Source organism: Rhineura floridana, chromosome 3, assembly GCF_030035675.1.
Source record: "Rhineura floridana isolate rRhiFlo1 chromosome 3, rRhiFlo1.hap2, whole genome shotgun sequence".
Classification (NCBI taxonomy): domain Eukaryota; kingdom Metazoa; phylum Chordata; class Lepidosauria; order Squamata; family Rhineuridae; genus Rhineura; species Rhineura floridana.
The window spans coordinates 21,124,547-21,151,189 of record NC_084482.1 but is presented as its reverse complement, the minus strand read 5'-3'; the positions used below and the strand labels follow the sequence as shown (position 1 = coordinate 21,151,189).

At 42.4% G+C, this 26,643-nt stretch overlaps 1 protein-coding gene across 1 annotated transcript; it reads right to left on the bottom strand.

Moving 5' to 3' along the window:
- LOC133379500 (keratin, type II cytoskeletal 4-like) lies at window positions 1-26,145 on the bottom strand. The gene is made up of 9 exons (XM_061614903.1): window positions 25,621-26,145; window positions 21,594-21,805; window positions 15,239-15,299; window positions 13,582-13,677; window positions 12,143-12,307; window positions 9,560-9,685; window positions 6,125-6,345; window positions 3,354-3,382; window positions 1-2,369 (listed from the first exon to the last, which is right to left on the bottom strand). Exons 1-9 carry the CDS (start codon window positions 26,086-26,088, stop codon window positions 1,564-1,566), a joined length of 2,184 nt encoding a protein of 727 aa, XP_061470887.1. The 5' UTR covers window positions 26,089-26,145; the 3' UTR covers window positions 1-1,563.
- Window positions 26,146-26,643: the final 498 nt, after the last annotated feature.

The window sequence follows — 26,643 nt, the reverse complement described above, 5'->3', positions numbered from 1 at the left end:
TTTAATTATGCATGCATTTTATTGTAGGCAACAGCAGAAACATAGGGATTTTGGGCAACGTGCAAAGCCACATGTCATGTTGTAACAACTTTATCCACTGAGATAAGAGGTACCCACCAACACCAAACAATTCACAAGTAGGCAGAGGATCTGGGAAGAACACTTTGGAAGAACACCAACCTCATGGAGAAGTACAAAGCTGTGTAATCTAATACATTTTAAACAATGGCCCAAACCCAAAAAGATATAAGGCGATGGCTTCTTGATCTTCCACAAAAAGCTCAATTTAAATGTACTGTTCTTGCTGTGAAAGGCAATTTTGAGGGGAAGCCCATAATTTGCAATAAAGGAGAATCATTATTGCTGATACATAACTAGGGAACCTGAATGTGGAGAGAATCAACATGACAGGGACTGCATGTGATGGCACAAAAAGAATCCTGAGACAAACCTCTTCTAGTTTTCCATTTCTTTTTTAAAGGAGCAGGTCTCTAGTCCTCATGATGATGGAAGAAAAGTCTCTGTGTAAGTTTGAGCATTCAAAAGTGTGTGTTTGTGGCGAGGGCAGGAAGGCAGGTGTTAGTGCCTTTGGTAGTCACAGGAAGAGGCTAGGGTTCTTATTCTGATTTATCTTTTTCAGTAGACACCATTTTTCTCTCTGCCCTTACATGCTATAGCTATTATTGATCTTCATTTTCCCTTCACCCACTTTCACCATTGTTGTCCTTCCCAACGAATTCTATATGCTGCACCCCTCCCATTTTGCAGTAGAAATCGAACAGAAATTTTGTGAGAATGCTCGTTGACTTTGTACATTTGGATTTCTGAAGTTGTTTTCTGCTTACCAAATTGTGTTTTATATCTCAAATGATGCTTAAAATGACTTCACACTTAACATTACCAATATAAGCGGAGAACATTTGTAATCAAAGCACACGAAGGGAATTAAGACCCTGGTGGTGGTGGTGCCTATAATATCCTTATATTAGTCAAAATCAGGGCTTTGAGGAGGCAGCACTCACTGGTATGGAGTACTGCCACCTTTTTTTTTTTTTTGCTGCCCATAGCAGCTATTTTGTGCTGGCATCCATGGCACTTTTATCAAGGTATGAGTACTGGCACCTCATTTTTTTACCAAAATATGCCCTGATCACAATGGTTCTAAAGTGACGGTATGTCAATTAAGGTTCTCCATAACACAGATTAAAAATGTCTTTAGTACAGCCCAGTCTATTACAGAAAAAAAACACCCTATGCATTGGTTCATATTTTCTTAAAAAGAAAGAAAATGTATTTTACTGAGGGTATGTTTCATGAAGATGCCAGTGCCAAAAACAAAAAGGCACCAAGAGGTGGGGAGACCATATAGGACTCAGTAGCAGATACTTTACTTTAAGGATGAAATAGAATCATTGGGGTGCAAATACAAAATGACCAAGGAAAGCATGAATATTGTTACAAAGATTTCATGATCCATGAAATCCTATAGCATGGGGGGGGGCTCTGATCACTGCTTTTGCCAGTAGATTGTTTCAAAAATTGTTAGTTTGTGTATGAAGATTTTTAAATTGCAGGATAGCACACCCCAACAGGGGCACCTGCTGCTCCAGGATAACACACCCCAACAGGGGCACCTGCTGCTCCAGGATAACACACCCCAACAGGGGCACCTGCTGCTCCAGGATAACACACCCCAACAGGGGCACCTGCTGCTCCAGGATAACACACCCCAACAGGAGCTCCTACACAGGGTTTTCCCCAAAAAGCTATACCCCCTATAGCTGGACCGCCTACACATTGGATACCTACATTCCCAAAGCCAACACCTGATGCAACTCCAGGCTGGCAACCCGCCACCATGGGACCACCTACAATCCTAGGTCCCAATCGTCCAGTCCCAAATGGGATGGCCCCTGCTGGTGTGAAGCCACTTCCTCCTATATTCCCAGTGGCATGCCCCCCACCTACATTGCTGACTGATCCTTGTGTGCTTCCTGAGCTAAGTCCTGCACCTGGGCTGCAATCTACACTTATGCCCACCTCTCCTCTTGCTGAGGAGCTGTCAGTGCCTACAGGAGTACTTGGTTTACCAGCAAAATGAGAAAAAATCCAGGAGCTGGATACTGTTCCCGGGTAGAATTCTGCATCTGCAAAGGTGGGTCTCGTAGTTGCTTTGCTATCTCCAGTCCGTGAGTAGTTTTCAACACTTCTGGAGCTGTAGTTTTTGTGGTATCTTCCATGGTCTCTTGCAACATATCCTCCACTATATCCCTGGCCATATCCTCCACTGAGTCCTCCACCTATACGACCATATCCACCTGAAGAAATGAACCGAGCTGAGCCTTCTGTATAGGGGGGCTTGACCACATCTGCAGGGAAAAGCACAAACACAGAAATGGGATGGGAAGTGACCTTTGCAGCACTGTTGTTGCTGAGATGCCAGATCTCAATGGGATGAGAATTGCATTGGGAATCTCTCTCTCTCTCTGTATGTATGTAAGAGAGAGAGAGAAAGAAAATTAATACTCAAAGAAGCTTCCATTTGGTATAGGCCAGTTTTAACTAGATCAGCAAAATGACCGGAAAATCAATGGTTGTGTTAGCACAGTTCAAGTCACTGCATCTGTTTCACACACGCATGGCCCCTTCAGCATTGGCATCATAATTCATTAACTAACTATCTCAGTGGAAACTGTACCATGAAGGTAATCTGGGAAGCAATTCTTTTATCTTCCCACAGTGAGCTAACAAAGCTGTGGTTTCATACTGGAGACCAGATAGTAACCAAAGAGCAGAAGGGGAAGGGCTGTAATTCCGTGGTAGAACGTCTGCCTTGTATGCAGAAGGTCCCAGGTTCAATCCCCAGCATCTCCAGGTGGGGTTGGGAGAGGCTTCTGCCTGAAACCCTGGAGAGATGCTGCCAGTTTGTGTAGACAATACTGAGCTAGATAGGCGTATGGTCTGATCCAGTAAGTGGACCTTTGCCCTGCTGCCATGCCAACACCACTACCCTGCTTTCATCAATAAAGTTGTGGCCTGTTTTCAACCATCGTTGGCTGTCTTAGTCCTGTCGCTAAAGGGGAAAGCATCACGCTCCTGCAGAAATGAGAAGATCTGGGGAATGCCAAATGACCATTACGGAAACCTAGTCAGAGAACCCTAAGAATGGCCTCAGTTCAGCAGATCTAGGCAAGAGCAAAAAGCAAGAACCTAGAGAAGGAGTGAACACACACACAAGTCCCCAACCTTTGTGGATGTAGAGACATTCTAAGGTGGGCAGATATGAAAAAGGAAACTGCAATAGCAAGTAGTGGGTGGCCCTAGCCCAGCATAACCTTGTTAGTCTTACTTACCGACACTGACAAGATTTCCTGTGCATATCCTGTTGAAAAAAAAGAAAATGCGTCTTTGCTCTTAGGTTACTGTGATTATGGATTTGAGGCAGAATCCACCCAGGCATTTATGCTGCACACCTCTTTGTAATGAACTGGAACTGCAGGATAGCATATTCTGACAATTTGCACCTACTACATCCATCCATTTCAATGGGGAGTGCACAATGGAAGTCCCTAGCGGGCTGAGCTCCTTATTTAGAAAGTACAAGAAACAGGCTTATTTCTCTGAAATCATTACAATCTTGACCCTCATAATTAAAATCACGTACTATTGATCACTTCCTTATCTAAGATAATGGTACCCCAATTGATTGAGCATTGTCTCATTCCACCATTATGGTTTCCTGTTTGGTGCCTACATTTTACAGAATTGTTTGAGCTTGGAACTACATGTTTTAGCCACCTCCAAAAAAAAGAAACACCTTGTTTCCTGCCCCGTTCCCCATAACATTTGATAACAGAAAATGCACAATGTGATATCATCATGTTGTGAGTTGATTTACCCAAGCAACAGCTAATGGAGTACTGTAAAGGGGAGTTTATTCAGGGCCGGTCCTATCATTAGACAAAATGTATAGATTGCCTAAGGCAGCAGATGCTTGGAACAGCATTGGTGCAGCATTGAGGTGCTAGAATACAGAACTGCCCTTGGTCCCCTAACTGAGCCTCCTGACCTCAGGTGCACTGTCTCGGTATCAGTGTTGAGGTAAGGTTGAACTGCCAGTCCACTGGGCTTCCAAATGTGGAATTGGAGTGGGGGAGTCACTAACTTGCTTTTCACCTCCAGCACCAAAATGTCTTGGGTTGGCTCTGCATTTGTTCATAGCTATGTCTGTGAATAGTACCCTGTTCAGGAAAGGACAGCATGGCACCAGACTGCAGCCAGAGGATCAACAAAACTCGCATGAGCACAGTTTCAGATCAGCCTGGATCCAACCATTAGATAGGAGCAGAGTCTTTCCTATGGTGTCAACTGTGTTGCTAACAGAACATAAGAACATAAGAAGAGCCTGCTGGATCAGGCCAGTGGCCCATCTAGTCCAGCATCCTGTTCTCACAGTGGCCAACCAGGTGCCTGGGGGAAGCCCGCAAGCAGGACCCGAGTGCAAGAACACTCTCCCCTCCTGAGGCTTCCAGCAACTGGTTTTCAGAAGCATGCTGCCTCTGACTAGGGTGGCAGAGCACAGCCATCACGGCTAGTACCCATTGATAGCCCTGTCCTCCATGAATTTGTCTAATCTTCTTTTAAAGCCATCCAAGCTGGTGGCCATTACTGCATCTTGTGGGAGCAAATTCCATAGTTTAACTGTGCGCTGAGTAAAGAAGTACTTCCTTTTGTCTGTCCTGAATCTTCCAACATTCAGCTTCTTTGAATGTCCACGAGTTCTAGTATTATGAGAGAGGGAGTAGAACTTTTCTCTATCCACTTTCTCAATGCCATGCATAATTTTATACACTTCTATCATGTCTCCTCTGACCCGCCTTTTCTCTAAACTAAAAAGCCCCAAATGCTGCAACCTTTCCTCGTAAGGGAGTCACTCCATCCCCTTGATCATTCTGGTTGCCCTCTTCTGAACCTTTTCCAAGAGATCCACCAAGACATTTCCCTAGCTGACTTTTATTGGCAGGCAAAAATGTTCCATGTCTTCATGACTGAGCCGGCAGTGAACACTGCATGGTGGGCCTGTGCTTCCCCCCTGACCTCCCTCCAGCTGAGTCACTGCTGCATACCAGGATGAAGGGGGTGAGGCAGCAGTGAAGTTGGCACAGTGCAAATGCACCAGAAGGAGCCTTGGATTGGCTTCCCCAGCACATCCACACCACATGGACCTCTTGGCCATCTCCCCACTTCAACCTGGTATGCAGCAACAGCTCTCTTAGAGGGGAGCGGCACAGGCCCACCATGTTGTCTGCTACTGGACTGAGCTGATCGTTAGTTTGATTCTATACATATTACAGGACAGACATATATTGTTTTTGTTATTTCCCTGGTTCTGCTGCTAGACTTTTCTTAAATTATTTGATGATTTTTTGTAATAACTGTTGTTCATTTTCATTTGGACACTGTGTTTTGATGTGTTTTGTTATATTTAACTCCTGTAAGTCACTTCAGGTGCCTATATGCAGATAGGGAATGCAACATATATACTTATAAATTAAAAAAAATATAAATACATTTTAAAAAGTGACTAAAGGATCAATAGTTGCCCCTCTCCCCTCAGTAGGAAATTCATCACAACTGTTTATTGGTCTCTAGCTACTAATGATAGTGGGGAAGAAGTCTGAACGAATCAGAGTCTTCTTGTGCAGAAGGTCCCACAAATTTGCACTTGAAAACAGCCAGTTCTAGGTCGGGGGTGGGAAGAATCAAATCACAAATGAGTATCATGGTGTCATTCTTAAGTATAGTGTTTCCACAGAACTTGGCTTGAATCAAGATTTGAGTTGAGTTTGAGTACTCCTGCTCAATTAAAACATCTGGAAATTTTAAGGAAAGCTAAGACAATTTCCTCAAGGGCAGTTCCATTCATTTTGAGAACTTCCAATGAATTTTGTTGATAGCAAAGTTACTCCATAGTTAAATATGTCACATTTGAGGGATCTCCTGTCCACTTGAAACGTTTGCAAAAAATTCAGAGGAGACTAAAATAAATCTGAATATATTTAACAAAATTTCCCATAGTATGTTTGCAAGCATGCCCATATCTTTTTGTATAGTTCATAGTTACCTGCTCTCCTCCCCTTCCAGCAGTGTCTTATATGTAGCAATCTCAATATCCAGAGCCAATTTGGTGTTGAGAAGTTCATGGTAATCCCTCAGCAACCCAGCTAGGCCATCCTTAGCCTTCGGTAGAGCAGTCTGTAGCTCAATATGCTTGTCCCGAGCATCTTTAAGAGCACAGTCTCCACGTTGCTCAGCATCACAAATGGATGTTTGCAAAGTACCAACCTGTCAAAAAACAGTAACAAAGCAATCTGAATTGATTTAAGGAGAAATTACACAAGTGCACATTCAGCAGGACAGTAAGATGACATAAAAGCAAGAGAAAGAAAGAGAAATTAAAATATATAATAGATGATGATGATAGCTGTGTACAGTCCTCCTGACCCAACTCAACGTGATCAAGGGCTGTCTCTGCCCAAGTTAGACAAAGCCTGGATCGGTCCAAATCAGCCCAATATAGTTCAGGCTTTGCCCACATCTGGTGCACAGATGATGATGATGATTAATAATAATAATAATCACCATTATCATCTGTTAGTAGTTTTACACACACAAAACGTCTCAAAGCAATTTAACAAGGTAAAATACAAACAGAAAAAAACAATTAAACAATTATTATGGAATTGAGGAGAGGGACATAGAACCTAACTATGAAGAGGAGGGGGAAGGAACCAATAGACTTAAAAGGTACAATCAGATGCTGGCTTCTGAGTGATTCAACAATTGTGAGAAGACCTCCAAGATTGGAATAAGGGAGAAATTAATTCAGTTCACATTTAAAGGCTGAAACATAGCTCTCCTTTGGGATGTGCACCTCTCTGTCATGCAGTTCTCCAACCAAAGAATACAAAAAAGTGTATATTAAAAGTGCATGCAAAATGCATATATTAATGAAACAAATGTACAACATGCATTCTATTAGAAAATTGCTTGCAAAACTGTGTATCCTAGGCAAAATTACAGACTTTGCAAATGTATGTGGAAATGGAACAAACCAAATTTAAGATTGGAAAACTGAAAAACTGAAATTGACAGATTCATCCATTCCTAATCCATGTTAGCTGAGTGAAACAGAAAGAAATATTAGGTAAGGAAGAGATAAAGGGGATGTATAAAACTGAAGGTCATCAGCATAAAAAAATTAGCATCTAACAACAAATGAATGCATAATGGCTGCAAACAGAGAAAGAAAGCGGAGCGAGGGGAGGAAGAGGAACAGTCTTGAAAGACCCCATCTGAAAGAGAGGAGGGAATGAGGGAACAAGGCCATTAACAGCAATAGGAAAGGGAAAGCATCACAACCATGAAAGGACGCATCCACTTCACCCAGTTAGTTCCAAATGCAGGAAGAACTGAGTGGCCAAGAAAAGTGGAGGAAAGGGCTGAACTTCCCCCACTCCACATTCCACTTAGATTTTCTTGTATCATAAGACTCTTTGGAGGCTTGTTGACTGGCAGAAAGGCAGGATATAAATAATTTAAATAATTAGGTATCAAAATCAGCACATGTAGTGGGGTGGAGCTGCCCTCCCAACACTGGTGTTTACCTGGGTGGACTGCTAAGGCCTATGGCCAGACAGCAAACAATAAACTGAAACCTGGGTGGAGCAGAGGTGGAGCATACAGATGTGAAGGCGCAGGGCAAAAAATTGAAAAATACCGGGGGGGGGGGATGACAGATTTTTCCATGTTTTCCCAAAGTCTTTTGTGTTTTTTTCCCAAAAAATTGAAAAAAAGTAGAAAAGGATATAGAAGCTTGTTTCAGTCCAGGCAAACCTTCGATTTTTAGAAATCCATGATAAATATGATGACACATATGAAGAGGTAGAAACTGATAGCTCAGAAAATGAGACAGATTAAATTTCATGTAGTGTTCAGTACATGTTGGCTTTCCCCCCTCTTTTTCTTAGCTCTCTTTATGGAAATGTGTGCTTTAGGACTGCTTGGCACTGTGGAGGACTAGGGAAGACATAATAATTTTCAGAATACATAATAGTTTTCTTTTTTCCCCTATTATTATTTTATTTTTATTTATTTAAGACATTTAAATACCCCTCAATCATTTCCATTTCTGAGTGGTGTACATAAAAACAAGAGATGCATAAAATAATGCTATAATGTTGATGTTTTCTCCTATTTTATTGTTTTTTGCCTGCTCCTCCTAAATTGACAAAATGAAACAGATCCTAGGTTTCTTCAGCAGTTTATAGCTCCATTTGTAATATTTTTTATTAAAAAAATTAAAAAATGAATTCAATTTGTTATTATTGTCTGAGTAAACTTTGCTTTTAATATACCAAGCATGATAATTTCATGGGCGAACCAAGTTATACATAATACATGTTATGTTCCTAAAGTAAATTTCCATCAGAAGAAGGCTAGGACTGGGGAGGGCAGCTATGAGAGAACTAGTAAAGGTCCTCAGATGCAAAGATGTATCATTGAACACTAAAGTCGGGATCATTCAGACCATGGTATTCCTGATCTCTATGTATGGATGTGAAAGTTAGACAGTGAAAAAAACAGATAAGAGAAAAATCAATTCATTTGAAATGTGGTGTTGGAGGAGAGCTTTGCAGGTACCATGAACTGCAAAAAAGACAAATAATTGGGTTTTAGAACAAATTAAATCAGAACTATCATTAGAAGCTAAAATGATGAAAATGAGTTTATCATACTTTGGACACATAATGAGAAGACATGATTCATTAGAAAAGGTAATAATGCTGGGAAAAACAGAAGGGAGTAGAAAAAAAGGAAGGCCAAACAAGAGATGGATTGATTCCATAAAGGAAGCCACAGACCCGAACGTACAAGATTTGAACAGGGTGGTTCACGACAGATGCTCTTGGAGGTCTCTGATTCATAGGGTCGCCATAAGTCGTAATCCACTTGAAGGCACATAACAACACCACAAAGGTGAAGCCTCCATGGCTTCAAAATTTCCAGACATTTTACATCTCTAGTGGAGTCGCAGTGAGGTCAGAACCACATGGTTCCACTGGCAGGAGAAGCACTGGATTGGTGGCGGCACTCCCAATGATGATGCAACTGCACAGTCCTGACCTTGCAGCCACCTGCCCCAACTCCATCCAGGTAAGCACCAGTGATGCCAAAGTTGAGATGGCAGCTTGGCCCCACCACTTGGGCCACTACTGATGGTACGCCTGAAGCAACAGCAAATAAAATCACAACCAAACAGATTTTGCTACGATGTTACTGAGGGAATCATTTTAGAGGAAAGAGGAGCAAATCGATTTGGCCAAAGAAGCAAGTATTTTCTCAGAAATGTCCATGCTGGAAAATTCTTGAAGAGAAAGGTTTACCAGAAGTAGTACATTGTTTTGATTCAGTCTGAACTTACGTCACTAGTAGACACAATATGGTCGACGCACCAGGTCCCAAATACAGAAATAGCATATGCCAGGTTCTCTCCTACCTGCTTTTTAATAGCATCATGCTCATACTGCAACTTATGGACCAGGCGGGTAAGATCTGCAATCTCATGCCGGTTGATCTTCAGATCGTATGAATATTTTCCTCTTTGTTCCTGAAGCTCTTGGAACTGATATCCAGAAATGAGAAGGACATTAAGAGAATTGTCACCAAGTGAAATTTGAAAGCTCCTCCTCGGTTGAAACATTTGAAGGATGTTTAAGTTTCAGTAAGTCTAGCAGAACGTCTCAGTTGGGGGGTCAGGGGATCTATACATACCTAGATTGTCATCAGCTTTTTCCAAAATCAATTTTTGAAGGAAATTTTGGGAAGTCCTCCTTGGGAGAATGTCCAAGGAATTTTAAGGAAAGCTCAAGGTTTGTTTCTTTTTAAAGACTTGTTAAAACGTCTCAGGGGTGGGGCTGAGCATTCTCACATAGGGGTAAGTGGAGCCCCACCCCATTTCATTATTGTTCCACGGGTTTGCTGGGCCTTGCATTGTACTTGTACTAGGGTGGCTACTTAGGCATCACTCAAAGAGGACAAAATGCTACTTGTTATTAATAGATGCAAATTTAGAAATAATAATTATAATTTAATACAACACACATCTCACCATAGAGAAGAAGATTGTGGTAAGGGGGCCTGCACCTGTTCATGCTTCTATCCAGGTGCTAAGTGATGACGGGCAATTTTTAGCCCCCTACGCTCTCCTCTTATGGTTCTTTATCTTTAAAATTGACCTCTAGTGGGCGGCCATTCAAATACAGCAGGTGTGGGGAATCCTTGGCCCTCCAGATATTGCTGAACTACAACTCCCATAATCCCTGGCCATTGGCCATGCTTGCTGGGGGGGGGGAACAGAAGTAGTAGTTTGGCAATATTTGAAGAGCCAAAGGTTCCCCATCCCTGAAACACATGATTTCTTCAAAGAAAGGATTGTCTATTGTTAGCCCTTCAAATAGAGGACTTTCTTCTGCAAAACAGGACTTGTGGTCATCATAACTCCTCCTGAATTCTAGTGTAACAAGAATTTGAAAAATTGGAGCGTACTGCAACTTTCAGTTCCCATGATTCATTAGCATCTTTAAGCCCCTGTACATTACTAGTATATGCACATTGAAAAAACACTGCCCCCCCCAAAAAAAGCCATCTAGATGAAATCATAGGTACAGTGTCTTACTGGTGTGCATGAGCACTCTTATAATTGGTTAAGACATCAAACAAAGAGAAACTTGACACAAGATTGCCTTTTTGCAGGGTTTTAGTAATATGCACGTGCACATTGCAAGGTTGGGGGAAAGACTGAAGGAGTTTAGAGCTGGGGCATAGGCTGCTTTCACACATGGGGCTGATTGCGTTAGTTTAACGGATTAAAAAGGTAGCGCTTCTGTCCCGATTTCTAAAATCCCTTTCACACTGCAGTACCTCTTGCAATAAGGAACAGCAGCTTTTTCAGCAGATATACCGGCATTTCGCACAACTAACTGTCTTTCACACGGGTTGTTTTCTTCCCTCACCCATGCGCACTGTTCCCCACTGTGTAGGAGGTCCAAGATTTTGTCCCATTGCCATGTAAGCCCTCTCCATTTAGGATCTGATGTTTTAAATTGTTTTAGTTGCATCGAGACAGCGGTGTGGGGGGGGAAATGCTGCTGCTATCTGCGCTGATGCCAAAATACCGGTACAACGTTCATTAGGCAACCACCACCCCTGCATGAGTAAAGGGTGGGAACACATTGCATGCTGGGATGCCTGTCATGTGAGCAGCTGCAGCTAGCAAAAAACTCCTGCAATCTTCCGGGTTCCCAGCCTTGCTAACGGATTATTTCTGGTATCATTTATCACGGAAATTTGCGCTAAACTTTCAGTACATTCCACTAGAATTCTGAAGCTAGCTTGCGCGTCATGTGAAAGATCAAATATAATGCACAAATTACCGGGTAAGAAATCATCAGAATAACGGAATAAAGTGCAGTGTGAAAGCAGCCATAGTCCACATGCTGAATTCAGAAATAAAGGCTGGAACAATGGGACTTTCCAAATGCATTGGTTCCATTTCAGAAATATGATTAGTCTTATTTGCAATGCCAGAGTAAAGAAGGAAACATGGATGAGCCGAATTTTGGAAGCATCTCTAGACTCACATCCTGTTGTCATTTGCTTTACACGCAAAAGGTCCCAGGTTCAATTCCTGGCATCTCCATGCAGGACTGGAAATGAATCCCTGCCTGAAACTCTGGAGAGCCACTGCCAATCAATGCAGACAACACTGAGCTAGATGGTCTGACACAGTATAAGGCAGCTTCCTCTGTTCGTAATATGTGGTCAGAGCGACTGCCTGCAGTCTGAGCTCATTACTAATGTCCAAATTGGAAATGTGGAAGGCACCTCAGGAAAAGATCGGTACCACTTTCTTCAGGGCGTCCCTCCCTATGCAGTTGATTCCAGGCAGGTTGATGTGCCATTTGCACAGACTAGAACCAGCGCATGCTGAGTTTGCCAAGATTTATAGCTCAGGGGGTTGGGGGATAAGTTGGGCTCAATGGATAAGAAATAAGTTCAGTGCTGCTTTGTGCTTACTTACTCTGTTTTCATAGAAAGCATTGGCTTCTTCTTTGCTCCTCTGGGCAATGCTCTGATACCAGGCCTCAACATTTTTGATGATGAGGTCCATGTCCAAGTCTCGGCTGTTGTCCATTTGCAAAAGGATGTTGGTGTTGCAGACATGGCCGTCCAGCTGTGCTAGTTCCTGCAGTTCACAGAAAGTCTCTGTGTGAATCAGGGATCAAAGATTCTCCCACTTCCGTGGTTTATAGAAAGGCAAAGGGCAGAACTATGTTCGTAGATGGTGCCTACTAATCTGGAAGCTCTGGCCTAATGAACAGAGCTGCCTGTGGTTACTCAACAATTTGTAAACGAAAACGCACTCTGCATGTGTTCAAAAGGGGTGGTGGTAGTAGTGTTAATGTTTGTCAAGGCTGAGCTCTGCCTCTGAAAATATAGTTTAGTGCATCTTGTGTCCCATACTTCTTAAGCCTCTTACTCCAAAGAATGCAATTCTCCAAAGACAATTCTCCAGATACTCCAAAGGCAGTGAAAACTGCAGCCCATGCTTCTGTCTGCTGAGTGCATAAAGCAGGCGTGGGGAACTTTTGGCCCTCCAGATGCTGCTGAACTACAACTCCCATCATCCCTGGCCATTGGCCATGCTTGTTGATGGGAGTCGTAGTTCAGCAACATCTGGAAGGCCAAAGGTTCCCCACATCTGTCATAATGCATGTTCTTTGTCTTTGAATAAGCATTCCTTCTTTCCTTTTCTGAGCATGCTATTTACAACTGGTTTTGTTCCCACAATTAACTAGGGTGCCAGCTATTTGAAAGCACCTGTTCTGCAAGAACTCCCCACTCAGCTGGCACTCTAAGATACCCATTTAGTGGGTTTGACCCACACAAAGAGGCCCTGCCCACATGATTGCATCAGCTAGGTGTAGTACCAGGCTGCAGAGGAGCAACTCACACAGGAGCAACTCTCACATAGCTGGAGACACATCTAATCTAAACTAGGGATGGGAAACCTGTGGCCTCCAGATGTTGCTGGACTCCATCAGCTACAACAAATATGGTCAATGGTGGGGGATGATGGGAGCTGGAGTCCAAATAACACTTGGAGGGCCAAAGGTTTCCCATCCCTGATCTAAAGGGTAGATAGTTTGCTTCTTTTTTGTCTGCACATACTAGCAGTCACTTCTGAGACAACTGTTCACCCTTTCCACTGAGCACTCCCTTTACACTACTGTGAATAGCGGAGGAGGTTGAAGCTGATTCTCATATCTCATTATTTCTGTTGAAAAGACAGATGTCGTTACTTCAAACAAACTTCAGGCCTGTCGTCATTGTTCCTAATGTGGCGCATGGCATGGGGCCCTTTCCATAGTACAGAGGAGTAGGTTGGACTGAAATTATAGTTACACATATTCAGTCCATGAGTCTCTATATTTAACATTAAGCCTGAAGCATTCTTACCTCCATATAAACACATCTGCGGAATTCAAGTTCCCGTCTCAGCAAATCCACTTTCCCTTCCAGCTTTGTCTTGCTCAGAGAGATGGAGTCTACATCCTAAAGAAGATGGAACTGCTAATTAAAGTTGAACTACGTTCCTTGCTGGGATGGTAGTCACAAAGCCAGCTGCACCTTGAAAATGCTCAGAGCAAGTAACTAAACGCTCAGAACAGGCAATTACATATGTCTATGTGCAAGTCAATGAAGCAAGATAAACGTGTTCTCCTTTGTAGGACTGCAGTATGTATAAGCCTTTAAGAAATTACTGTCCCAAGAAATAGGAGCTGAAATTAATATACATACCTGCACCTTTTTAATGGTGAATATTCTCTGGCTGCATTAATATTCAACAGATATTTAATATTTGGCAGCCCAGAATTAACAGTATGCAGTAACTGGTAAGCACTAACAATAAAAGCAATTGATGCCCCCTGACATAATAGCATGGAATATTTAACTATATTTGATAGTGCACATGCAATGCATTTGCCAGTGTCTGAGCAAACATACAGAAAGTAATTAGTATTTGACAACATGTGAAAGCTAACATGAAATTCAGCTAATTTTATATAATTTTATCTTAACTTTGCTCATTTAGCTCAGGAATGGGGAATATGTGGCCCTCCGGAGGTTGTTGAACGCCAGATCCCATCAGCCTGCACAGGCATGCATGGCTAAATGTCAGTCCAAGAACATCTGACTATGAGTTCCCCATCCCTTATTTAGCCAGTAAAAACTGACAAACTATGAAACTCAAGGAGAAATCCTGATCCCAAAGATAGCTGGATTTCAACATTTTGAAAAAATGTTGTTCGGTTCAGAAAAGAATGTTGCTATCTAGGGAAGGAGGAGACTTCAAAGAATCTCCAGAAGTATGGTCTCTTAATGAAGATTCAGGGGCCATTGCCTAGCAACATGGAGAGGCTAGACCCAAGGGCTCTGTCTATCAGAGGCTTGGATCCCAAGGTATCTTGTATGAGCAGAAAGGCACTTCTGATTGTGCAAGACATCCTCATCATGACAGGCCCACCAAATTATTCCGATTTTCACATCCTTCTGCAACCCCCCCCCCCATGTTCCTTAACCCTTGGGAGTAGTTTTCTGGAGGTGCAGGAGACTGGGGGGGTAGTAAGGAAACCCCCACTGCCTGGAAAGTTCTGTTTGCTCTTGTCTGGATCCAACCCAGACAGACTTGTGTGGAAAGACTGGGGAAAGACTGCTTAAGCCTCTAGAGCAATCTCTCATTTCCTGACAGGAAATGGCAAGGTAAGATGTACATCTCTCTCTCAGCCAGAGCCACTTCCCAAGAAAACTTTCGCAGGGAGTAACTCTGGCCAGGTGAAGAGCTGTGTGCTGTTTCTCAACTGGCAGCTGCCATTCTGAGGGGAACACAACAGTCTGCCTCTCATTTCCTGCTCGCAGGGATGCCTGCCGTGTGGGAAGTGGCAAAGTGCAAGCCAAAGGTTGAACTGAGATGGGGTAGGAGATGCCTCACCCCCAGAAAATACTGTCAGGAGTTCCATGTGGCCCCAAGGCACTGGTGTAAATAAACTGAGGCCTTAATTTGCTGAGGGGGGGTTGTGCTCCATGTTTAAGGCCCTGAATCTGAACACCTTACCTTCTTGAGTAGTACAAATTCATTTTCTGCTGATGTACGTCTTTTGAATTCCTCTTCATATCTGTTGAAACATGGAGGAAGAGCTCTGTACTACTCAAAAGTCCCTTTCTGTACCCCCACATAGTGAGTTATACCAGAGCCCTGTTCAGAATGGAGGCATGCAGTGAACAATGGGGTTCACATGCAGGAATCCCAGTTGTGGGAAGACTTCTAAGCTTGTTCAGCCAAATGTATTTAAAATCCCTCTTCAGACCTTCTGGCTCAACATGGGGGTATTGGGGTACAGTGGGCAGAGACATTGGGGCTGGGCCTCAAGTTAGAGGAGGAATCCATTTTAAATGGATTTATGCATAGAATATGGCATTTCTGACCCATTTCTCCTTTGCCAAAATCAGACCACTTCTTTACATCGAGCACCTGTTTATGCCCAAACCACTTGAGCATTGCTTTAAAAAAAAAAAAAGTCACGTTATTAAGTAATTATTACCATTATTATTTAATAGCATTATTAAATATATTTCATAAATATGTTTCATGTATAATGCATATATGGGATAAAAGAGTCAAGCTACTGTACCATATTTCTGCAGGATTAATAGAAAAGCATTTTTCATACAGTTATGTGGATCATTGTATATATGCAATAATAATGCTCTAGCCACGAGAGTGGCTGTATACTATAGTCAGTAGGGATTTTTCACGTTCTACCATGTTAAATGAAAATACCCCCCTCACCCCTTTCTGGTCCTTCGTATAGTCCCAATTCAAAACAAAAACTTACAAGTCTTATACTGTTGGATTCAGAATCGCTTGCTCTACAACTCTGGAAGTTTTCTTGGTGATACACAACCCCCCCATGGAGAATCCACAGGTTAAAGTGAAAAACAGGAGGGGAAAAAACTAGAAGCCATTTGGACTTTTTTTTGAGAAATTGACATAATCTGTTGAAATTCATTAAAAATCAGAGATGACTGTAAGGTATCCCTAATCAAATCCCTGAGCTTGCCCCATACACAGTACTTCATCTGTAGTAGGTTTAAAGTTTAAAAACGGCATGGTTTATTTTTAATTAATTTATTAAAAAATGTATTACAGTGGATCATGATGTACCGCATGCGTAGAAGAGTTCTTTCGTTTCACTCTTCCTCCCCCTCCCCTTCCAGTTACTTGGAGGAAGCAGGGGAAGTCTGCTCCTGTGATTGGTGGGCAACAGACATGTGACTCACACTGGCCTTCTGCTGAGTTTGCTCTGTGTGAGGAAGCACATGAGAGAGAGAGAGAAAATGGCCAATGCAGAGAGAAAGCAGCAGCAGAATGGAGGTGAGTGGGAAAGAGTAAAAAATGGGGGGGGGAGCTTTGAAGGACTCTGCATTTTTTTAAAAGTCTACTCGGAAGTAAGTCCCATTGAGTGTAGTGGGGCTTACTCCCAGGTAAGTGGAGCGGTGCTTCTGTGTGCTAGCAGTGAGCTGGAAAGCAGGTGGTAAAATGTCTACTCAGAAGTAAATCTCACTGAGAGAGCTTCTGTATGCTTGCAATGATTTTGAAGGGAAGGAGGAAAAGTCTACTCAGAAGTAAATCACACTGAGTTCAGTGGGGCTTACTCCCAGGTAAGTGGAGCAGAGCATGTGTGTGCTAGCAATGAGCTTCAGGGAAGGAAGGAGGAAAATTGTCTACTCAGAAGTAAATCCCATTGAGTTCAGTGGGGCTTACTCCCAGGTAAGTGGAGCAGAGCTTCTGAGTAGACTTTAAAAAAATTGCAGAGTCCTTCAAAGCTCTCCCCCCCCATTTTTGACTCTTTTCTTCCCTCAAGCTAGATTCAGCGAGTGGGGAAGGCAGGCAGTGGGAGAGAGTGCGGGTGGGGGCAGGGCGATTGAGCCAATGGAAAGGGCAGGCTGTGGGAGACAGCGGGGGTGGGAACACACATACACACACACATCACCAGAAGTAAGTTCCACTGAGTTTATTGCAGCTTACTCCTGAAGTGAAAGTGAACATAGAATTACTGCCTTTAACTTCTAAATTCAGTCCTTTCCTTTAAATACTAGGTGATTTATCAATAAATATTATAAAATTTATGTCTGTTAAATGTTCAGTGTGTCATCATGTGACTCTTACTGTTGCTTGTTAAACACCTGCTCTTCAGGATAGTGCCACAAATAGATTCCAAAAAGTCTGCTTTAAACTTGCTCCAAACCCCCTGTGGCATGTAATGAATGTAATGAATGTTCCAGTTTGTCTGCATCCTTCTTGAAGTGCGGAGACCAGAACTGGATGCAGTATTCAAGATGAGGCATAACCAGTGCTGAATAGAGGGGAACTAATACTTTACGCGATTTGGAAACTATACTTCTGTTAATGCAGCCTAAAATTGCATTTGCGTTTTTTGCAGCCACATCACACTATTGGCTCATATTCTGCTTGTGATCAATGACAATTCCAAGACTTTCTTGTAAGTATCCCCCATCTTATAACTGTGCATTTGATTTCTTTTTCCCAAGTGTAGAACTTTGCATTTATCCTGGTTGAATTTCATTCTGTTGTTTTCAGCCCAATGCTCCAGCCTATCAAGGTCCCTTTGTTTGTCTTCCACGGTATTCACAAGGTTTTCCCAAGGTTTTCTGTTTGGAAAGGAAAGGGGCTTCCCCTCTGCCCAGTGCCCTCCCACCCAATATCCTCCCCTCCCCCTCCTCTTCCCTTCCCTGCCCCTCCCCTGGGTCAGTGTTGGACTATGACCTGGGAGACTGGGGTTTGAATCCCCACACAGCCATGAAGCTGACTGGGTGACCTTGGGCCAGTCCTTCCTCTCAGCATCAGAGGAAGGCAATGGTAAAACCACCACTGAATACCATTTACCATGAAAACCCTATTCAAAGGGTCACTATAAGTCTGGTCGAAGGCAGTCCATTTCCATTTTCAAATATGATTGCATAGAAATAAATCCCACTGAACTCAAGAAGTATGCAAATGATCAAACCCAACCTCCCTACTCCTCCCTCCTATCCTCTCCCTCTTGCCCTTTTGCCCCTCCCTCCCCATTCCCATCCCCTTCCAATCCCCTCCTCCCCCTCCCCTTCCTCCTACCCATGGTCAGTTTTACCTATCTTAAGCATGATTGCATGGAAGTAAATACCATTGAACTCTATAAGCATGCAAATGATCAAACCTGCCCTCCTCTCCCCCTTCCTTTGCCCCCCAATATACTCCTTCACCCCCTTTTCCCCCATGGTCAGTTTTTCCTAACCTAACCATGATTGCATAGGAGTACATCCCATTGAACTCAATAAGCATGCAAATGATCAGACCTGCTTTTCCTCTCCTTCCCCTCTCCTCTCCCTTCCTCCTCCTCTCCCTTCCTCCTCCTCTCCCTTCCTCCTCCTCTCCCCTCCTCCATCTTCCTCCTCCCCTGCCCACTCCAGCCCTCCCTCCCTCCCCACCTGGTCAGTTTTACCTATCCTAAGCATGATTTCACGGGAGTAAATCGCACTGAATTCAATAAACATGCAAATGATCAAACCTGTCCTCCACCCCTCTCCCTCCTGCCTGCTCCCATTCCAGTCCTCCCCTCTGCCTTTCCTCCCCTCCCTCCTGCTCCTTCTCCCTTCCCCATCCCCTGTGGTCAGTTTCACCTGTCCTAAGCATGATTGCAGGGGAGCAAATCCCATTGAACTCAATAAACATGCAAATGATCAATCCATTCTCAGCAAACTTGCACAGGACAGGATCCCATTTCTTACCTCCCGGACTAAAAAGCAGGGAAATTCACTAAGAGGCAAAAAACCTTGCGGTTTAAGAATGTACCTATAGCCCACAGATATTTCTATCAAACTTTAAAAAGAAGGGAAATTGGGCAGCTATAGTGAATGCACCAGGGGAGCAGGAGACCTGAACTCCTCTCTGAGATATTGTACTGCCCTACAAAGTTGTCAAAATGCAAACACAATTTGGGTTAGTCTTTCACAGTCCAATCCACTTGCTGTGTAGCTTGGAAGAATTTGGTAACATGTGCCTCTGAGCATATGGTGAGTGGTGGCAACACCCGCAATCAGCCCAAATAACAGAAACAAGACATGTGCTGTGCTGATCTTGTTTTAGCAGGGAGGAAGCAACATTATTAAGACAGTTGATATAGTTCAGATGGTCACTTTGAATATGTCTGATTTCCTTTGCAATTTTAGTGACGTTTCCTATAGGAAATCATTTTCTTTTGTTTCTATTTCTGTGAATATGTGAAGTACAGCAACATTTTGCAAAATTTACACTAAAAAAACTCCAAACATAATTGTGGAATAAGGGCACTGACTTCTACAGAATAGTCTCCAGTGGACCTCAGGAGTGTCTCAATTTGCACAAGATAAAATAGTGGGAGGTGAAATATATTCTAGCAAAATTCTAGGTGTGCTCTATGTTTTTAATTGACCGTACCCACCTTGCCTTAAATGAAATGGTTTAAACATAGCAGGATGAAAACATGCATCCTCTTTTTTCCAACAGATAGAGTCACTGCTGAAGTAGCAACATATTGTAATCAGTCTGATTTTACATCAAACTGCAGTTTCAGATTCCACTGTTAATGCACCCAAAATAGAAATAGAACATAACCTCCAATTTGAAACACAAAAGGCTGTCTTCACCATCATATGACACTGACCGATAAAAAGGCTTTGAAATTAATAAAAATAAATTTGACACAGATTTCTGGGATGAACAGTGAGGGAAATAAAAATTTCTAGTTCACATTCTCTGTAGAAACATTAATAACACAGGAAAGAAGCAAAGTAAGAAGAACACCAGCAAACATACAAAAATATAATTCTCTATCTTTGGAGATGGCAGGTGTTGCCACCACTCACCATATGCTCAGAGGCACATTACCAAATTCTTCCAAGCTACACAGGAAGTGGATTGGACTGTGAAAAACCAACCCAAATTGTGTTTACATTTTGACCAATTTGTGGGGCAGTACAATATCTCAGAGAGGAGGTCAGGTCTCCTGCTCCCCTGGTGCATTCATTATAGCTGCCCAATTTTCCTGCTTGATAGAAATAGCTGTGGGCTATAGGTACATTCTTAAACCGCAAGGTTTTTTGCCTATTAGTGAGTATGTATCATAATGTGTAAAATAATGCATATAACATGCGAGAATTGTTAATCTTTTTAATTAAAATGGTAAAAAAAGAATAACTTGTTCCTTGTCTAGATAATGGAGCAAGATGGGAATTAGTAAAAATCCATGTGGATACCCTTGACATCAAGATTTCCAGAACAGTCCATCCCTAGTTGGAGCCTTGCCCTCTACCCTCTTTATGCCCCCATATGTTATTTGACCACCTGCACAAAGCTAAGGTTATATATTTATCACACTACTGCTCCTGTTCGCAATGTTCACTGGTTTTTGGGAACAAAATGGTGCATATATTACAGGAGAGAATAGTTTACTTTACCATCTTTACTTTCTTTAAATATGATTATCTGCCTCTGATTCATAAGGAACAGAAAATACATGATGACTGATGTAGTATATAAGACCAACAGTCTTGCAGATCACATAATGTAACCTATACATGCCAACTCAGAAGTAAGCCCCACTGAATTCAGTGGGATTTATTCCTAGATAAGTGAATACAGCAGGGGTAGTCAATGTAGTGCCCTCCAGATGTTGTTGGCAGTGCTGTAACTAGGCAGGTGCAACAGGTGTACAGGCACAGGGCACAGGATGAAGGGGGCCCTGAAATGGATTTGCTGAAATGAAAATTATGTATAAACAATTGTTATATTGTATTTGTTTTATTATTATTTTTCCCCCAAAAAAATTAAGGGGCCCAAAAATAAAACCTTGCACGGGGCACATGAAAAGCTAGTTACACTACTGGTTGTTGGACTCCAACTCCCACCAGCCTCAGACAGCATGGCCAATGGCCAGGGATGATAAGAGTACAACAACATCTGGAGGGCCAAAGATTCCCCAGCCCTTAGATATAATTTAGGTATTATTTATTTATTAAATCTACGTCCTGCCATCAGGGCCAGGGCCAGGGCCAGCAGGCGGCCAGGTTGGGCACTGGCTGAGGGCCCCTGCATCCTGATGTTGGTGTCAACTGCAGAGTGGGAGCTACCCTCCCAGGCAACTCTCTCCCAGGATTCTCTCCAAGACTTACCTGGAGATGCTGGGGATTGAACCTGAGACCGATATGGAAAGCAGATGTTCTACCACTGAGTTATGGTCCTTCATTTTAGGGTTCCCCTAAAATTCAGATTACTTCAAATTTCCTTCCCAGATGATGGTGATGATGATAATGATAAGAATGACAATTATAATAATGATAATGATAATAATAAAGCTTAAAATGCAAATTACTTGCACTTGAGTTCCTCTACCAAATGCTGAATGGCATCCTCTTCACTTGATAAATGTTCTCTTTCATGTAGCAAACAATCTAATTCCTTCTTCATGTTGCTGATGAAATTCTCATAGTATGGTTCAAGGTTTTTCCTTGCTGGCATGACATGCTCTTGCAAGAGGTTCCACTTTGTTTCGAGAATCTTGTTCTGCTGCTCTAGATTCCGAACCTGTTTTTTAAAAAAACAATGATGCAACAATATATTTAATCAGAAAACAAGAAAAAAACTGCTTTCAGAATAGGCATTTCATTTGGTTTTGTTTGTTCTGCATCTAAAAATATAAGATCTCACCAAAGTCCTGTTTCTTTCAGCATATTAACTCCCACAGCGGGGAGCTCCAAAGCAGGACGTGAGCACAATAGCATTGTCAAATTGCTGTTCCACATTGATCTTGGTGATAGTATATATAATATATGACTAGCATACATATAATAGTATACAGGCATACCCCACTTAACATTGCTTCACTTAACGTCACCTCACTATAACGTACATGCTCCGTACGCCACCATACCCCGCTTAACATACGCGTGCTTCGCAATTAAGGACACTTAATGGCATGATGCCGCTGCCATCTAGTGGCGATTGCTGTGCAATACATGCATAGATAATTGCTTCACTTTAAGTACATTTTCACTTTACATACACGCTCCGGTCCCATTGTGTATGTTAAACCGGGGTATGCCTGTATATAATAGTATATATAATATATGACTAGTAGCCAGTGACAGCTTTTTTCTAACGGCAATAAGCCACATCTTGTAGAAGTGAATACCATGGTTTAACTATGTGCCGTGTGAAAAAGGACTTCCTTTTGTCTGTCTTGAATCTCTCACCACTCAGCTTCATGGGATGACTCCGAGTTCTAGCAATATGAGAGAGAGAGAGAATCTCTGTGTCCACTTCCTGCACCATCTGTCCACATCTATACAAAGACTGACCCACATTAGGCATGTTTCAACGTATAATTGCAGTTCTTGTTGGATTGAAAGGTTTTCTTAGTTTCACAAAGGGCACCAAATTTAAACCAAGCACAGCATTCCAACAGAAGAAAATTGCCTCAGTCCTTTTGGTTTAGTGTAGATTGCTATGATTTCAGGGGAAAAGGTTATTAATATTTACATACAGACTCCTTGGGTTCACACATGCAGTTGAAGGTGATATAGTATCAGACAGGGAAGAGTGATCTACAGCAACGGCATATTCAATTTTGACTGAATACACAAATATTCAATGTGTGCACAGGGATAGGATGCACTCCAAAGCCCCACCCCAATGTGTGTTGCACCCCCCTCAGTTTCCTTGTGTGTGCTGTGCCCCCTTCAGACTTCTACCTTTCCTGTGTTAAGTGGAAAAGGGGGCTTCTATCTTGAACATAGGTAGACTCCTCCACACAATCGGGGACCCTTGCTTTGTCAGAATCCCAGATTGTGCAGAAGATTCTACTTGTGTTCAAGCAAATGCAGTTTGAAGCCTCCTTCAGACCTTCTTCACTCAACACAGGAAAGGCTGGGGAGTGAATGTGGGGTCAACACACCCAGGGTTGTTGGAAGGACTTCTGTGTGCACCGCTGCCTCCATTCACAGATACAGCATTTGTGTGTTCATGCAAATACCTGAACACACCTCATGCTCAGACAATAAACATCTGCATTGGATGGAACATTTTATTGTGCCCACTTCCTCCATTAAGATAAAAGTACAGCACACAGTTTTAATAGATAGATAGATAGATAGATGATAGATGATAGATGATAGATGATAGATGATAGATGATAGATGATAGATGATAGATGATAGATTATTACGACCATATGGTCAGCAAAGAAACATTATAAAACAACATATTTTAACAACAACATAGTCCAATAATATTGGGTACAAAGTTTAGTAGATTATACATATACATATACATATGTTGTAAAGAAAGATAAAATAGATAAAAGTATTATGTAAGTATATTACAAGAATATATATCTATCAGTTTTAATAGAGTCTGTAATTAAGAGCTGGAACAGATTTCCAAGGGCCAAAGAAGTTTCTCCTTGTATGCAGAATTTCAGAGAGATAATGGGCCATGTATGAGTAAGGTAGAGGATGCGATTGTTGAGCACTTAGATGGACACACCGCATCCATACAACTTGTCAGGTCTCTGATGTGTGCAGTGGCCCCCATTTTAATGCATTTGCAGCAAAAAAAGGTCTTATTCACATGTATGAATGCACTTCTTTTGTATACTGTTTTTCTACACAAATCTTTTCATATCTTTATATGATCTTTTTATAGGAAACATTTCCACATCTGAAGCAGCTCTAGAGAACCATAAATGTATGGATCAGACTCATAATGTGCCTGACTAAGGACTGGAAATGGATTAAAGCGACCTGTTCTTTTTGTCAATATGGTGTTTAGATGCATTGACATTTCAAAAAACTAACAAAGCCACATACCCCTAAATATTCTTTTCATGCAGACCCCACAAGCTATGTAAGAGCATTGAAATAGTTTTATTTGCAAAGCAAGCCATAGTCTCCCCAAAGCTAAGAACATTAACGTTGCTACCAAAATATTGCCTTAAGCAAAAAGTAAAATGGGGAATGACAGCACACACATTTATTATGAATATGCACATTCATAATCTAAAGGATTTTAATAAAATTAGGGAAATTTCTCCAGCACAGCCAGTGTGCATTCCTAATTAAACGGTTTTTAAAAACTTGAGTCCATGATTTTTAAATGTGGATTTTAATATAAACAAATTTTAAGGAAAAAAATACTTAACATTTTGTTGTTAAATTTTAAGCCAATGATGTTAATTATCAACTTTTCAAATTCAATGGATCTGGTCCAACTAAACTGAGTCACTCTAAAGTTCCAACAAAATCAATAGGATAAGTTAGTTGTAGCTAGCAAATATCCCATCAATCTCCATGGGATTTAAGCACAACTAGCTATAGACTGCAGCCCTGTGGTCCCTGGGAGGTGCCACAGGGATCATAGGATATTTTCAATAGTTTGTTCTCAGAGGGAGGATCCAACATTGTGAGGCCTCACCCTGTTGCCACACAAACCTCCTTGGCCCTTGCATTACCAACATTGGACCTGGTCCACTCACCTTCAGTTCTCCCTTTCCCCTCCCCCTTTGGATTGCTCTTTAAATTGGATGGGGACTAACCTTGTGTTTTGAAAAATAAAATTAATGCTATCCAAAACAGGAAATGTAAAAATCTGCGTTGGGAGCATGAGAGAGAGAGCAAGAGAGCAAAATTCATTTTAAACAGGGCACTTGAGATATTTCTCCTCTCAGAATCATTTTGGCCTCTGCAAATGCACAGGACCCCATGTGTAACCAACAGGAGCATACAGTACAGATCCCATTAGTTGGTTCCATGGAGAGGCAGAACTATTTTAAAAAGTGATTTGTGCTAAAAATGCTTGACCTGTGTCATAGACCTGGCTAGCATTTAACACAGCAAATCCAACTTGTCAGAGGCTGGTGGGAGCGAAGCCAGTGGAGGGAGACCTGGCAGAAGGGGCCGCCACATCCAGCTGCTGCTCGGAGGCCTCTCGGAGGGGAGGACACTGGCTGCGCTGGGAGGGCATGGCAGAGGAAAGAAATACATATTGCCTTCCACCACTCCTTTTCCTGGCGTACATGCTACTGCGACGGAGAACCATGGGAAGGAGCTGAACAGGACCTGGATATATAAGTCCCCCCCTTGCCCCCTCCTCTGACACACCCCTAAATGTCCCTTTTGCAGGCCTTCTGTCAACTTCCACTGGCTCCCCTTATGCTGGGCTGGGTTTCCCTGATGGACCCCCGGCGGAGCCTGCTGGTATGAGAGGCTTCTGCTGGCGTAGCCCAGCCGTGCCAGGACCCAGTCAGCTCTGTTGGGGATCTGCCATATCCAGCTCACCTTAGCCTGGTGTAAACAGTAGTTGGACTGTGCCCTAAGTTAAGTCGAAAACGTTTGTTTTCTCACCTTATCAATGAAGCAAGCAAACTGGTTGTTGAGGTTCTTCATCTCTTCCCTTTCATGATTTCGTACTTCATGTTCTTCTGGGTCAACTCCCACATGTAGAGGCTTCAGGAGCTTCTCATTGATCCTGACTCCATGGATACCATCACCCCTGAAGTTAGAATATCCTCTGAAAGGCCCACAACTTCCAATAGAGTCATAAATTCTAGGGCCATTATGACCAACCCTGGCACCATACACCAGGCTACCACAGCCATCATTTCCAACCCCATAACTACCACAGGAAATTCTGCTTCTGCCCATGTTGTAAAGACTTTGGCTGCTGAAGCCATGGACCCTACATCCATTTCCAACTCGATGGCGCATGGAGGCGACATAGGTTCTGTGCCCGCCTAGTCCACACATAGCAGATGCAGAACTGAATCTTCTTCCTCCCATAAAGGTCCTTACAGCAGACATCTGCTGAGTCATTGTGACAAGCTGGGGTTGGGCTGGTTCCAGGGAAGCAGGTGCAGCAGAAACAAAGCAGAGAGAGCAACCCTCTGGCACACGACCTCAAAGCTCATCGTTATATACAGGTGAGGAGTTGGCCTTGATTGGTTCACCGTTTTAATTTTGGAACTTTCACAGGTTTGGCCTGCCTCAGGCCCAGGAATGCTTTCAAATGTTCAAATCATAATAATCAACGCAAACTTAAGAAATAATGAGAATTTTTAAATAAATTGCTTTGTTTGCAAACTTTGCTTGAAGGATTTCATGCATGAGAGTTGTTTCCCTCACTTGAATTAATTATACTTTAGATGGAAAATTATGTAAGGGAATCTTCCTCCTTCGTTGACCACAATTGATATGCTGAGGGCAGGCAATGTTCTGCGGAGCTGCCAGTCAAACTGTGGTTTTAAGATCTTTATATTATTTTCTAGCGTCCCTTTTTCTGTGACAGCAGCTCATGTTTGTTGCTATTTTGCCATCCATATATACCATGCCACAAACAAAAACAGCCATTCCCTAAAGGGTGAGCAATGA